Genomic DNA, 15,515 nt, shown 5'->3' with positions numbered 1-15,515 from the left:
GGGAAGAGGGTGATGCAGCAGCAGAAGGAGGAGGTGTCACTGCCAGGGTTCTTCTTCTCACCCGAGCTGGCGGAGGGGCGGGACTGGCAGTGGTGACACTAGGGCCACTCAGCCCCCGCTTTTCACAAGCACTTTCTTTTTTGGGTGGAAGAAATTGGAGTGAGGAGGTGAGGAATCTGGAGTTGATGGCCCCCTGACAGGCCATCAGGTTAGAGAGGGACTGCCCCCAGGCACCCTGTTCCTCCAGGGACATGTCCCCGGGTCCACCTGAGTCTGCGATTCATAATCCCTCCTCCCGTGGAAACCTGGGTGGGAGCTCCGGTCATCCTGTTCAGAGGCAGGGGGATGATGTCTCCATTTCTAGACCTGAGGATTAATGTGGAAAAGAGGAGGGTGAGAGAGGGAGGAACAAGACTCCACTTGGCCTTCCACAGCCAAATACTTAGCAAAAATGTCTCCCAGAAGAGATGTCAGCACTCAAGTCTCTTGGGGAAATTAGTCATTCAGGGGAGTCATACTGAAATCTCTCGTGTTTCTCAAAAAGTAGCCAAGGATCCCAAGGTCCCATCTCTTTCAGGCAAGGCTGCCTCACTTGGAACAGCAGGCAGAAACTTCCCACCTCCCTAAGGCATGGGGGGGGGGGGGGGGGGGGGGGGGGGGATGGGGGGGGGAGGATGGGGGGGAGGAATGGTGGGTAAAGGGGTGGGAGGGGCCGTTCGTTCCCAATTCTGGTGTTGTCCTGCATCTGGTCTCCACTGGGGGATGTACTGATTCTCTCTTCCCCTACCCTCCCTGGGTCATGCCCGCCTCCCGGGGTCCCCAGCTTCGCCTTCTCCTGCCAACCTGCCTCTTGGTTCAGCTCTAGTTGAGAACAGAGAGTCCCCACGGACCCCTAAGGGTGAAGCCCTGTTGTGCTGGGACAGAGATGGAAGATGGGGCCAGCCCCCAGGGGAGAAGTGAGGAGGTCTGGGAGGGTGCGATGAGAGGAGAGGTTAACCTTTATCAGGATGAAAATTGAAAGTATTTTTCAAAACACTCTTAAAAATGTAAATCTTTATCTGTGTATTGACATGTAAAAAATTCCATGACACCTTGTTGAGTGAAAAAAAAATACATATTACAAAGCAGCACATGTGGTGTTTATATAAAATTGTGTGTGTGTGTGTGTGTGTGTGTGTGGGCACGCACACAAAAGACAGAAAGGCTGTGTGCAAGGAGTGATGTCTGGAGGGGTAATGTCTGGAGGGTTATTCGCCAAAATGTCAATCCAGTTTGCTTCTGGTGGGGGTGGAATTTGGGGTGGTTTATATAGTCCCATTTTTACTTTTACTGCTTAAATTTTTTTCTGAGTGTATTTTACCTTTGTATGCAGGAAAACTTCCGAAGGTGCTATTTTCAACTGGGGGAGGGGGATTGTTTTCATCATAAGAAGACTGTGTTAGTCAACAGAAAAGGAAAATAGAGAAAGAAAAGCTCTGGTGTGGTCGTCCCCTCGTGCAGGCAGTCCCCCAGAACAGGTGGGTGTCCTTCCTGTCAGCCAGCTCTGAATCCATTCCGGGCAGCAGGGGTAAAGGGGTAAAGCCCTGCACACTTCCACCCCCCAGGTGAGATGCACAGCCCCTCTGAAAAGTGGATCAGTGAATTTTCCCCATTCTAACCAGGAGGCACGTGAGGCTGACTTTCAGGCAAGGGAAGCGTCTTGTCCAGGTCACATGTACCTGAGCGACAGGCAGAGTCAGTGCCAAGACCCAGAGGAGAGACATGTCAGTGCTGCTTCCAGAGCCTTCGCTAACCCCCAGGACGCCCAGCGCCCTGCCAATCTGAGGCTGGAGCGATGCAGTCCCCTTCAGGGATCTCTGCCCACTGCCCACCTGCTGCCAGGTCTGCCTTGGGGCTGGAGGAACAAGATGCATAGGACACAGCCCACCTGGGTCTCTGGCCTGGAGGAAGAACACAGACACTTCAGGCAAAGCCACTTAGCACAGAGCCTCTGCGCACAGTGGGCACCAGTGGATCTGTTGAATGTTTCCCGTCTAAGCAGCTCGGACTGAGTACAGACCCTGCTAGTTGCTCCTAGAGTGCTGCCAGAAGGCTCTGTGAGTCCCATCCGGGCCAACGCCATCACCGACGGCTTCCTGTAGGAGGGGACCTTAGAGCTGAGCCTTGAAGGATGGGTGGAATTTCCACGAGGGTCCAGAGGAGAGAAACAGGTTGGCGTTTTCAGGTGGACGGGTGGACTCTTCCAGAAGGTAGTCTTGAAGCGCGAATTTCGCGGCGCCTGGGGACTCGCCACACTGTGGGGGCCTCCAGTCCTCGGCGACTGCATAGAATTTGCAGAGTATTAGCCACGAGGGGGCGGGGTGAGGCGGGGCGGCGCCGAGGTGGTGGGGTGGGGGGAGCCCGGAGAGCTTCATAAAGCCACAGCAAAGGCGCCGCGGCGCTAGTGACAGCGGCCCGCTGGAGAGGGAGCCCGGGAGCTGCCGCGCGCCCGCCGAACGCGGGCGCAGGACCCAGGCGTCCGAGGCCGGGCTCGGGTGGGGCTCCCCCACCCGCGTTCCCGCCCCCGGGGCCCCGCCCCTCGCGACCCCCCGCGCCTGCCCCCCGCGCGGAGAGGGGCCGGTCCCCGACGGCAGCGGGCAGGTGCCAGCCCGCCCCGGATGGGCATCGTGGCGCGGGGCTGCGGAGACATGCTGACGGGTACCGAGTCGATGCCGGCGAGCGACGAGGGCCGGGCGCCTGGCGCCGACCCGCAGAACCGCTACTTCTACCCGGATCCCGGCGCCCAGGACGCTGCCGACCGTCGCGGGGGCACCACCCTGGGGGCGCCCTACGCAGGGGGCGCCCTGGTGCCCGCTCCACCAGGCCGCTTCCTCGGAGCCTACGCCTACCCGCCCCGGCCCCAGGCCACCGGCTTCCCCGGGGTGGGCGAGCCCTTCCCGCCGACGGCGAGCGCCGAGGGCTACCAGCCTGGGGTCGGCTACGCGGCCCCGGACCCGCGCTCGGGACTCTACCCGGAGCCGCGCGAGGACTACGCGCTGCCCGCGGGACTGGAAGTGTCCGGGAAGCTGAGAGTCGCGCTCAACAACCACCTGTTGTGGTCCAAGTTTAATCAGCACCAGACGGAGATGATCATCACCAAGCAGGGACGGTGAGTGAGACGCGCGCCCCGCGAGGCGAGCGGGCCCGGAACAAGGACGTGGTTTTTTTTTTCTCCTGTCTAGACGGCGCCCCTCACCGTTTGACTTAGGCTTTGGGGGAAGCGGGGAGGGAGTTGTAGCGAGACAGAAAAGTTCTGGGGGTTGTTTTCTCCCAGGACATTACACCAACAGGCAGAACTCAGAAGGGAGATGGAGGAGAGTGGGTGCGATGAGAAGCTATCATGGTTTAAGGGTGTGCCCTTACCTCCCTGTCTGCCTCCATGGGGATCTCTGGGCAGAGAGGGACTGTGTTTTGGATTTAACAGGGCAGGACCCCTCTTAGCCCCTATGTGGAGAAATGGAGGAGAAGGCAGGGTCTTGGTACCCCAGACAATAACCCAGCACAACCACCCCCACCCCCCAACTTCTCCTACCTCTACCCTCCCACCGCCCACCTCTCCAAGCTTTTTTGCTGCTGTTGTGCACAGGTCAGTTTTGGGAAGTGGGTAAGCCTGGGATTTGGTGACATGGAGAAGCTGTCGCCAAGTTTCCTTTCCGGTAGTACTTTGAGATCGTATGTCTCCTGTGAGTGTGTTTTAGGGTGGAGTGGTAAAGTGTGTAGGGGGCTCAGATCCCTTCCAGGCATATGCCCTGCCCAAGAGCCCACATGCCCATGGGCCTGAGCAGGTGAAGCTAACTTATGGGTCCCAGCGGGCAGCCAGTCCCACTCTGCTCCTTCCTGCCTCTGTCCCCCAAAAGTCTGCCTCACCCTTGGCCAGATACTTTCCAGTGTATCTGGGGATCCAGCCTGGGGAACCCATGGCTTCTATGCTTCTGGGGACCCTGAAGCCCAGTGCATGCGGGGTAGGGTTTGGGGCCAAGGGTGCTGCTTCCGGGGAGAGCCTCCTGCGTGGGGAAAGGAAGAGAAACTTGCCACTGGTATTTGTTTAGTAAGCAATGCTGAGTGGGCCCTGCCTGGGTCTGGCCTGGGAGAGTGTGCACCCACCGTTCCCTGGGGGGGGGCCTGCTCAGACTGGGGACCAGGGAGGACCTCTGTGAGGCTCTGTCATCAGCACATCCAGGAGGTGTCAAAGGGCAGACGCCCAGGGTGCGGCTTGGGGAGAGAGAAGGGGCAGGGGGTGGGGGAGGCCATGCTGGCCCCAGGGGTGTTGGCATTCAATCTAGGGATAGCTAGGACATTCTTCCTTTCCAGGGATTTCTGTGGGGTAGCATGGGATTGAGGGACCTGTCCACCAACAACGAATAGCTTCAAGTTGCTGAGTTGTACCCCTTTCTCTGGGATGAACCGAGGAAAGTTGGCATTTTTTTTTTAAGGTGTGGCCTTTATCCCTTAAGCCTTCTGAGAATTCCTCTCTATGTCCCCCAAACCCAGTCCCCTCTGAGTGCTGCCAGACACAGCCCAGGCCTCCAGCCCTATCACGTCTGAATTGGAGGGGACCCAGAAGATCCTATCCAGGCCCCTTCCTGCACAGACAGGGAAATGGGCTCAGTGACAGAAGGAGACTCTCTGAGGTTTCACAGCCCACCTGTTGCAGGCAGAACGGGCACCTGAACCCAGATGGTATCTGCCTGGGCTTCTTTCTCCAGCCCGTCATGGCCGGGAGTGAAAAGAGCCACCTACACTGTCCAAAGGCCTTGATGCGTTCAGAGTGCTTTCACTTCCATTCTTCCACTGTGTGCTACTACGTAGGCCAAGAGATCTCCCCATTCACAGCTAGTGGCACCGAAGCACAGGGACGGCTGGTGGCTTGTCCTTGGTCGCACAACTGACCTGAACTCAGGCCTCTGCTCTCAGGTGCTCAGGAAGCTCTCCCACCCGGGGGCCTGGCCCGGGTCTCCCTGCCACCTGCTGCCAGGCTCCTGCCCTTCCAGTCTCGAGGGGCGGCCTGCCCAGAGCCTTGGCCAGCACTTCGGAGATCCGGGTGGTGGGTGCGGGGCTGGCTGTGGGCCGCCTGCAACCTGGTTGGGTGGGTGTCTCATGGGGATGCGGGCATGCATCTCAGTGAGGTCGCCGTCACTACCCCTGTGGCTTCCTTCTTCCTTTAGATTCTTGCTGAATAATTCTCTCTTGACAAGTCTTGTTGTCTCCCTTTCAGATCCATAAAACTACTTTCCTTTTTTTTTTTAAGATTTTATTTATTTATTTATTTGACACAGAGAGAGATCACAAGCAGGCAGAGAGAGAGAGGGGGAAGCAGGCTCCCTGCTGAGCAGAGAGCCTGATGTGGGGCTCGATCCCAGGACCCTGAGATCATGACCTGAGCCGAAGGCAGAGGCTTAACCCACTGAGCCACCCAGACACCCCAAACTACTTTCTTTTAATATGAAAAATTCCAATATATACAAAAGTACAGGAAAAATCTCCACCTACCCATCACCCAGTTTCAACAGTTGTTACTGCTTGGTCCAATCTCGTTTCTTCTTATCCTCACTCACCTCGCTTCTGCCTCCCACCCCCTAGTCTGCAGTTATATTAGTGATGGCGGCAAGTATATAGTAAGTAAATCCTAGGCACTATATTCTTGCATCCTGAAAATTTCTCTATGCACGTCTAAAAGTGGTTTTTTAAAAAAAAAATTATTTATTTATTTATGTATTTATTTATTTGACAGATTGAGAGAGAGAGAGATCACAAGTAGGCAGAGAGGCAGACAGAAGGAGAAAGGGAAGCAGGCCCCTGCTGAGCAGAGAGCCCGATGCGGGGCTTTATCCCAGGATCCTGAGATCATGACCTGAGCCAAAGGCAGAGGCTTAACCCACTGAGCCACCCAGGTGCCCCTAAAAATGGTTTTCAAAATTATTCATTTATTTGTTTATGTATTTATTTACTGGGGTTTGGGGAGAGAGAGAATCCTAAGCAGGCTCCATGCCCAGCACAGAGTTTGACACGGGACTCAATCTTACGACTCTAAGATCATGATCTGAGCCAAAATCAAGAATTGGACGCTCAACTGACTGAGCCACCAAGTGTCCCTAAAAATGGCTTTTGATAAGTAAACAATATCATTAACAAACCTGAGAAAAAATTCATAAATATCATCAAAATTTCCTTGACCACTTTGTAATTGCATGTGCACGCACGTGTGTGTGTGTGTGTGTGTGTGTGTGTGATAATCCTCAGGCTTTCCATCCATCCTGAGGAACTGCTTCAGACACCATGGGGTCCCCGTTGGAAGGGGGCAGTAGTCCCTCACCATTTTCTTTGATGCCTTCCCTTGAATCAGACCTCAGTGTCCCCATGGTGGGGTAGAGGGGACAGAAAACACACTGTCCCCCATTCAGTCCTACCAGCCCTCATAACTGGGCACAGAGCTCGGGCTCCAGTGATCTTGGAACTTGGCAGCCATTTCCTTATGCTACTGGCTTCTGAAGAGCACGGCACACTTTCTCTCCTGTATGGAGGGCTGGCCTGTCCCTCCATGGGTTCCAGTGACCTGCCTGTCACCACCACATCACCCACGGCCTTCTTCCTTTTTGAAAAATCCTCCCAGGCCAGGCCCACCCACAGCCCCACGGCCTTTTGCCTTGGGATGACTCACTCTCTCCCAGATCCTTCCTCTCCCACCCACCCTAGACCCATCCCTCAGTATGGACAAGTCACACAGTCACTCTCTTCTCCATGGGCAGCAACAGGGTGGGGCACAGTGGGGGGTGGCAATTCCCAGCACCAGCAACTGACCCCGGCAACTCAGGTGGGGCACGGAGGGGAAAGTGAGGTAAAATGTTGGACTGGCCAACTGGAGAGGTTGGAGTTCAAAGTTGGCGCGTTTGTGGAAACTCGGGGTGCCCACCGCAGACTTGTGCTGTATTTCTGGGTGGCACTGTGTGTGTACTGTGAATGTGTTGGTGGGCATTGACTAGCTGATGGTAGACATTCTCAGCAGAGGAAGGGAGAGGCGGGTGTCTGCATGTGTGGGTGTGTGGGAGTGCATTCATGGCTGGCAATCCCCACTTTTCTGGGTGTGATTAGTTGATTATTATAATTAAGATAACTTTGGGTAGTTCTGTTGTTAAGTAGCTCAATTTGTGTGCGTGTGTGTGTGTGTGTGTGTGTGTGTGTGTGTGTGTGTGAATTTAGTCTTGGAGGAAACAATTTCAGTGCTGCAGGATCCTGGATCACTGGCCTCACAGCCATTGTGGCCTTCCCTACAATCCCGACTCCTAGAACTTTGTAGATCTTTAAAACAATTTTCTTTTATATTTTTCTTTTGTTGCGGGGCAGGGGAGCACTTGAATTTGGACCCACTGGCTTCATTTCTCTCAGGGCAGGTGAAAACAGCTTTACTTTTTGTTGGCCCGTTTGCTAGTGGCTGTCCAATTTCCACGAAGCTGGGTCTGAGTTTGGTGGGTGGAGGAGATCTTTGATGCCTGAGCACTGTTTGTGTTTCCATGGGTCCAAGGCACTGCTGGAATGTTCTAAAAGGTGCTGCTAATTAATACTCCCACAAATAACGAATAAAATGTAAGAGGACCCATTTCCCCACAGACTCGTCAGCATTAGAGATTAATTTTATTTATTTATTTATTTATTTATTTATTTATTTATTTATTTTTAAGATTTTTAAAATTTATTTGACAGACAGAGATCACAAGTAGGCAGAGAGTCAGGCAGAGAGAGAGAGAGAGGGAGGAGGAAGCAGGATCCCCGCAGAGCAGAGAGCCTGATGCGGGGCTCGATTCCACGACCCTGAGATCATGACCTGAGCCGAAAGCAGAGGCCTCAACCCACTGAGCCACCCTGGCGCCCCTAGAGATTAATTTTAAAACATCCTGCCAACACGACACCAAAACTACCTCCTTGTAATTTGTTTGTCACGATGGTGAGTTGGAGCCTATCAGAAGTGTTCAGGGGCACCTGGGTGGCTCAGTTTTTAAGTGTCTGCCTTTGGCTCAGGTCATGATCCTGGGGTCCTGGGATAGAGACTTGCATTGGGCTCCCTGCTCAGCAGGAAGCCTGCTTCTCTCTCACCCACTCCCCCTGTTTGTGTTCCGTCTCTTGCTGTGTCTCTCTCTGTCAAATAAATAAATAAATAAATAAAATCTTAAAAAAAAAAAAAAAGTGTTCGGGATCGGACGGGTATGATGACCCTGCAGATCATTTCGAGATGGGCTAGTCTTATGTGGCAGCGGAGGAATTTAGGGTCTTGGGCTCTATCCTCTGATGGCAGGATGGTCTTTTTGGAGAGAGCTGAGGTTGGCACCAGACCCTGTTGCTTCCCAGCAAAGTGTCATGTAAATCAGGGGCTATTTTGGGATTCCCAGCTGGTGGTGATTCTAGACTTTTAGGGTGAAATGAGACCTCCTTTCTCCTCTCCCGTTCCCCCATCCTCTTCCGGCATCTCCTTCATGTCCCTCCAGCAGAGATAAGCGGGGCGGAGAGATGGACGCACAGCCCGGGAGACCCCGACTCTGCCCTCTCACCAGGGAGCTGTCAGCTCTGCTCTCTGCTTCTTGGTTCCTTCAAGTATAAAATTGGAAATACCGTGTTACATTTCGGGCGAACCGGATGCTTCTAAGTAGAGACACAATGAATATAGTCCTTCCCTTCCTTTAAACCTGCAGGTTTAGGCAACAGCTGGTTATAATACAGAAAATGTGGACAGCCTGACCGCTGTCATACGATGAGATGTTGGTAGAGATGTGTTGAAAATATTGTTTCAGCTTTAATTATTTAAGGTCTCCTCCCTAACCTTTGATTTCTCAAGTCAGCTGCCCTCTGAGCCCCTGGGACCTGGAGCCTGAGGCTAGAGCTCAGGACCCTGGCCCGGGGTCCTTCCGCAGTCCCAGCGGGCTCTATCACTCTGGGCCAGCGAGAGGGTGTAGTGGGGGAGGGACCGGATGAGCTGAGTTTCACATCTTTCAAACTTTTTCGCAGCTCTTAGAGGAAAAATGGTTAGGAGTTATTGTCCCCATTTATGGGTGAAGAAACTGAGGTTTGGTTTGGGATTTAACTTACTCCAGGGGATGAGGCCAGTAAGTCTCTCATTTTTTTTCTCAGCATGGGAGAGTCTGGAGAAGACAAGAAGGTGGGGACACCTTCCCAAGGTTATCGAGGGTGTTGCTCTGGGATCTTCTGGGGCCTAGGGTGCACCTAAAAGTGTTCCCAGGCCTCTGGAACTCTCCCTTCTCCGGGTTTCCTGACACATGGGCTGGTGTCTTTCTTCCCATCTGGTATGACTTCTTGTAGGAAGGGAGAGGTGTGTGGGAATGCGAAGTCGTTCTGATGAGAGTTTGATTCTGCCAACCTGCAAATTCTACTCTTCCTGTTTGGGTTAAGAAAGAAAAGCTAGGCCATTAGCCTGGTGCTGGTAGAGGTGGTGGTTGTAGTAGGGGCAGTAATGGTGGAGGGGACCATTGTAGTGATGGTGATAATGGAGGTGACGGTTTGGTGATGGGGGCAGTGATGGTGGAGGTGTGGTTGTAGTGATGGTGGTGATGGGGGTGGAGGTGGAGGTTGTAGTGATGGTGGTGATGGGGGTGTTGGTGTGGGTAGTGGTTGTAGTGATGGTGGTCATGGGGGTATTCGTGCAGGTGGTGGTCATAGTGATGGTGGTGATGGGGTGTTGGTGGAGGTAGTGGTTGTAGTGATGGTGGTGATGGGGTTGTTGGTGCACTGGTGGTTATAGTGATGGTATAGGTGGGAGTGGTGATGGTGGAAGTGGCAGAGATGGTTGGGTAGGGAAGTGCTTCTTTCTCTTGATCTATTACTCTGGCACAAGGGAGGATAATGCAGCATCCCAACCTTGACTTCCTCCGCTTTCCCCTGGAAGCAAGACTTTGAGCGTGAGAATTGTACTTAATAGAGTTCTTTTTCGGGTGGATGGAAAGTTTCAGCTGGGAATTTAGGTACTTCTATGAGGCTCAGGCCTGGGACAGGCCGTACTATAGACATCAGGTCCAGGAGGGTGGGGCAGGCAAAGCCTGGGCGCTGCTGGGCCGGGAATGCGTGAGCACCGTGAGGGCTGCTGTGGAGAGGATGGGTCAAGTCCTGAGACCACCCCAGGGCTTGGGGGGCTGAGGCATGAGGGCCTACTGGGAAGTGCCTGTGCGGGGCTGGCTTGTGGCTTTGCTCCCCACTAGGAAGCAAACGAAGATTAGAGACAGTGCCTTGTAGCTAATGTCTAGAAACCGATCCTCAGGACGAAAAACACTGAAAAGCCCTGATTCATAGTGTTTGCTGATTTCCATGGTGTGAAGACTCCTGTGGTGCCTGATTTCGAGCTGTGCACGCGGAGTCACTGAATGCAAAGTCAGGAAGAGCTGGGCATTCGTGCGGTGTCTAGTATTTCCATCTTGCAGGAACAAGAGATATAAGTCGCTTCAAAAGCAGAGATAATAGTGAAATATAGTAAACGAACTGAGAAGTGATGATTTTTGAGTAATTATTACCTTGGCTTATAAGGCAGTATAGTTAATTGTAAGTTTACATAATTTAATTTTAAAATATTGCCGGTACATAACAAATGCCTGGCACAAGTCCTGGTCATTTCCAGTCGGCTCTCTCGCGGGATGCCAGCCGATGCCAGCACACCACACCACCGAAATGAAAGCCTCTGCATGGGGGTGGCCGTCTGCGAGGTTGGGGGGCTGATGGATGTTGGCGGGTCTCTCTGTTCTCCCCAGGAGGATGTTCCCATTCTTGTCATTTACTGTGGCGGGACTGGAGCCCACTAGCCATTACCGGATGTTCGTGGACGTGGTCTTGGTGGACCAGCACCACTGGCGGTATCAGAGCGGCAAGTGGGTGCAGTGTGGAAAGGCTGAGGGCAGCATGCCAGGTAGGAGCGCCCTGTGGAACGGTGGGCACGCTTTTCCTCTGAGGCTGGGCGCCCCCTGGTGGATCCAGGAGGAACCCCCAAGCCCTTGCCCCCTACACCTGAGTTCCCCATCCCACCCTTATCCCCTCCCACTTCTCACTCTGGTTGGGTTTGTCTTCCCTTCTCTACTCTGCCTTAGCCTGTCTTCTGCTCAGTCCTCTGCCCCCACCTCCCCTTGCCCTGCCGCATCTGGCCTTCCCCCTGCAGCCTTTCTGACATCCCCCTCAGAACAGGCAAAGAAGCCCCACATCACTACGGGTCTGGTCCCTAGGGGGCTGCGTGCCAACGAGGTTCACTGCCCACAGGAAACCGCCTCTACGTCCACCCAGACTCCCCCAATACCGGGGCCCACTGGATGCGCCAGGAAGTTTCATTTGGGAAACTAAAGCTCACGAACAACAAAGGGGCCTCTAACAATGTGACCCAGGTAGGACTCCTTGCCAACCCCCACCCCTCCTGGCTGATTCGATTCTGTTAAAGTCATCTTCCTTCCTCTCTGACTTGTTCTTTTCCACATGCCTGGGCAGGGGGGAAGATGAGGTGGGAGGCGGCTGACTCTCACGGGCAGATGTGGGCTCGCATCCGGGATGACATGTGCCAAACCAGCCCTGGGGGTTTCTTCACCGAACCCCAAGCTGCCATCACCTGTGGCAATGGATGCAGAGTCTCTCTGAGTTGAGCAATACTGTTAACAGAACCCAGTCCCTGAAAAACCTTGCTTGTTCTAACACTTCAGTCGCAGTGCACATCTGGGGGGTAGGAGACGGGGCAAGGGGGCAGAGCTGATGCCCTAGAGAGTCTGGGGACCGGAGCTAGAGCACCTGGAGGAAGTCACATGGTAGCAGGGTGGGGCAGTGGACATGATGGCCTCAGGGTCCCTTCTAGCCTGGCCATCGGCCAGCCAGGGTGGGGGTAGAGGACCCGTCGACCCCCACAAGCATCCGGTTCTCTCTTAGATGATCGTGCTCCAGTCCCTCCATAAGTACCAGCCTCGGCTGCACATCGTCGAGGTGAACAACGGGGAGCCGGAGGCAGCCTGCAGCGCTTCCAACACGCACGTCTTCACCTTCCAAGAGACCCAGTTCATCGCCGTGACCGCCTACCAGAACGCGGAGGTGAGGGCCTTCGGCCTGCCCAAGCTGCGCGGGGCAGGAGGGGGAGAATGGGGCTCACCGTCTTCCTCAGCGGGAAATTCAGGAGTTCCCTAGCCCCAGACTCAGGACTCAGGTGCCTCCATTTCCCCTCTCTCTAGATTACTCAGCTGAAAATTGATAACAACCCTTTTGCCAAAGGATTCCGGGAGAACTTTGAGTCGTAAGTGCTGCTGGGTTCAGTTCACCAAGGGCCTCCTCTTGATCCCTCCTGAGGCCTGACCCCAGACATGCGCAGAGCCTGTCTCCTCTCTGCCCCTGGGGGTGGGAGCCGGTGGGAAGAGATGGGACGGATGCTTGGAGGGCAGTGAGGCCAGGGAAAGAAGGTCCAGGGAGGGGCAGGCAGCAGGCAGGCTCACAGGCGATGGATTCTGTTCATGACCCCTGTTTTCTTGCCTTTTTTTTTTTTTTTTTTTTTTTTAGCATGTATGCATCTGTTGACACGAGCGTGCCCTCCCCGCCCGGACCCAATTGTCAATTGCTCGGGGGAGACCACTACTCTCCTCTTCTACCGAACCAGTATCCCGTTCCCAGCCGCTTCTACCCCGACCTTCCTGGGCAGGCCAAGGATGTGGCTTCCCAGCCTTACTGGTTGGGGGCCCCCCGGGACCACAGCTATGAGGCCGAGTTTCGAGCAGTCAGCATGAAGCCTGCCTTCCTGCCCTCCGCCCCTGGACCCACCATGTCCTACTACCGAGGCCAGGACGTCCTGGCGCCTGGAGCTGGCTGGCCGATGGCCCCCCAGTACCCTCCCAAGATGGGCCCAGGCAGCTGGTTCCGCCCCATGCGGACTCTGCCCATGGAACCTGGTCCTGGAGCTTCTGAGGGACGGGGGCCAGAGGACCAGGGCTCCCCTTCAGTGTGGACTGAGATCACCCCCATCCGGCCAGAGTCCAGTGACTCAGGACTGGGTGAAGGAGACTCTAAGAGGAGGCGTGTGTCCCCCTATCCTTCCAGTGGCGACAGCTCCTCCCCTGCTGGGGCCCCTTCTCCTTTTGATAAGGAAACTGAAGGTCAGTTTTATAGCTACTTTCCCAATTGAACAGATGACATGACAAGAACAATGTCATCAGGTTGGAGGACATCAAGTACCGCAGACAGGCGACTCAGGACTGGGAGGCCCCCAGCTCCCTCTGTCCCTTCTCCTTTCGTAGTTGGTTGAGGAAGAGGGGCGCCAAGAAGGCTTCTGGGGTTCACTTGCTGCTTCGGGCCCAAAGCGAAACCTGAGAGGCGTGTTCCCTGCCCCCTCCATTGCCCTAACTACGGTCATTTACCTGGTGCTGCTTCTGGCTGTGGGTTCCCAGCTGGAGAACAGAAAACAGAACAAGAAAGTCTTGGACACAAAGGAGCTTCCTCTCTTCTGTGGGGTGGGTTAGGGGTCAGGTGTGTGCAAATAAAGACGCTGAAGATTTGATGACAACCAGCCAGCCAGTCGGCAAGGGGACTCAGATGACTTTGGGGCAGCTGGCCTGGGCCCCACCGGCTTGGAGACAGTGGGGTCCCGAGGAAGAGGCTGGAAAGGGGGGCAGGGTTGGTGCACACCTCAAGGAGCAACGTCTTGGGGTGGGGGTTGGTTGTGTGCGCTTTCTTTCTTTCTTCTTTCTTTCTTTCTTTTTCTTTTTGAATGGGAAGGCTATTTATTGTACAGAGAGTGGTGTCTGGATCTATTTCTTTTGTCTTCATCACTTTCTGAAAATAAACGTGAAACTATAGAATGTGTCCTGCTTCAGTGCCCTGAAGGGGGACATGGATGGGGGCTCCATTGGGAATTGCGAGGACACCATCCATCCCCGGCTGCAGCAGAAGTTTCCAAGAACGGGAGCTGCCTAGAAATCCTGAGTGGCTTCATTCCGGGGACAGACAGAGTCAAAGCAAGGCCATACGTGCTACCTTTGGCACTCAGGCTGATGGCTGATTCCACCTCGTAAGGCATCTTGGAGCAGAGAGTGGTCCCTCTGTCTGGGTAGCGCCTGACCTGTAGAGGAGGCGACGGAGGGCAAGACCAGAAGACCGGGCCCTGGGGGTGAGGGGACTAGGGGTTCTGCGAAGAAGAAGAGCCTTGATTTCTCTCTACATGTCTAGCAGCTCTGGTTTTCCATCTTCATCTTAAGGGTGTTCAAAAGTTAGAGGAGTAAATGTAAGTTGAACCCCATGAAATTGCTGTTTCTGTCGGTCAAGAACAGCCAAATATTGAGAATTTCGTGATTCAAACTAACATCTGTAAAGGGTTTAGAACAGCGCCTGGTAAACAGTAAGCCCTCAGCCTGTACATGATTGTTGCTGTAATTCTCTAGCTCTGTTTTTCTCTCTTTTTACACGGCTGCTAAATTATGTTTGTAAAATGACACCTGCTTCTCTTAACGTAAGCCAGGCAGGAAAGTAAAAAGACAGCAATAAATTTTCCCAAATCTTACCACCCATCCAAAATTATCACTAAATGTTAAATGGGTTAAATAGATAGACAGAAATATGTTTTTATAACATTGCAATCATATGGTCGTATGGAAAACGCTTTTTTTTTTTTTTTAAGATTTTATTTTTAAGTAATCTCTACACCCAATGTGGGGCTGGAACTCACAACCCCAGAATCAAGAGTTGCATGCTCCACCGACTGGGCCAGCTGGGTGCCCCTGAAAATGCTTTTTCTTCAGGAAAACTATTGAATTTTAGTTTACAGGATTGAATAATACAAAAATAAAAACCTCAACAAGCAAACCGTCAAATAATGAAAAACTCTCAGGTGAGCAAAGGGATCACAGAACTCAGAGATAAGTTGGGGTTTTTTGTTTGTTTGTCCCTCCCTCCCCCCTTGAGAGGTTGGAATTACTACCTTTGCCTCAGGCCAGTTCAGGGCACACCCCATTCTAAGGGGGGCTTGTCCTCATGGGCCCTGGGGTATTTTCTCACCTCTGCTGGAGCTTGGAAAACTTCATTTCAATCACAGTTCACATCCCCTCCTTTCTTGGTCTCTCTCCAGAGGCCATTTTCATCACTTTCAAGTCAGAAGAAGGAAAAGATAGGAAGACATATTTGGTTCCACCCTCTCTGGATTTGGAAGCTCATAATGTTGTAAACATTAGGAGTTCTGTTAGGCTCCGCTCTGTGAATGCAGTAATTCCTCCCAGCCCCATGCTCTGGCCTTTGGCGGTCACTCTCTAGGGTTATAAGTATTGGTTTTAAATTAGACCTTGGGAACTGTTGTCTGTAATCACAGCACTCCTCTCTCCCTCTGTTTTATTTTTGATTTTTAAAGTTTATTTATTTACTTATCTTTAGTCATCTCTACACCCAACACCCAAGTGGGGCTCGAATGAGTTCGAGTCTGACCCTGAGATCAATAATTCCATGCTTGGGGTGCCTGGGTGGCTCAGTGGGTAAAGCCACTGCCT

General features: G+C 53.4%; 1 protein-coding gene across 1 annotated transcript; it reads left to right on the top strand.

The window, feature by feature from the left end:
• Positions 1 to 2,630: 2,630 nt before the first annotated feature.
• LOC111151590 (T-box 21) lies at positions 2,631 to 13,728 on the top strand. Its single transcript, XM_022509667.1, has 6 exons — positions 2,631 to 3,148; positions 10,782 to 10,936; positions 11,281 to 11,402; positions 11,932 to 12,090; positions 12,228 to 12,289; positions 12,550 to 13,728. Exons 1-6 carry the CDS (start codon positions 2,658 to 2,660, stop codon positions 13,166 to 13,168), a joined length of 1,608 nt encoding a protein of 535 aa, XP_022365375.1. The 5' UTR covers positions 2,631 to 2,657; the 3' UTR covers positions 13,169 to 13,728.
• Positions 13,729 to 15,515: the final 1,787 nt, after the last annotated feature.

This window comes from Enhydra lutris, unplaced genomic scaffold (genome assembly GCF_002288905.1).
Source record: "Enhydra lutris kenyoni isolate GAN:26980312 unplaced genomic scaffold, ASM228890v2 scaffoldscaffold26, whole genome shotgun sequence".
Lineage (NCBI taxonomy): Eukaryota > Metazoa > Chordata > Mammalia > Carnivora > Mustelidae > Enhydra > Enhydra lutris.
This window is presented reverse-complemented; position numbering and strand designations above follow the sequence as displayed.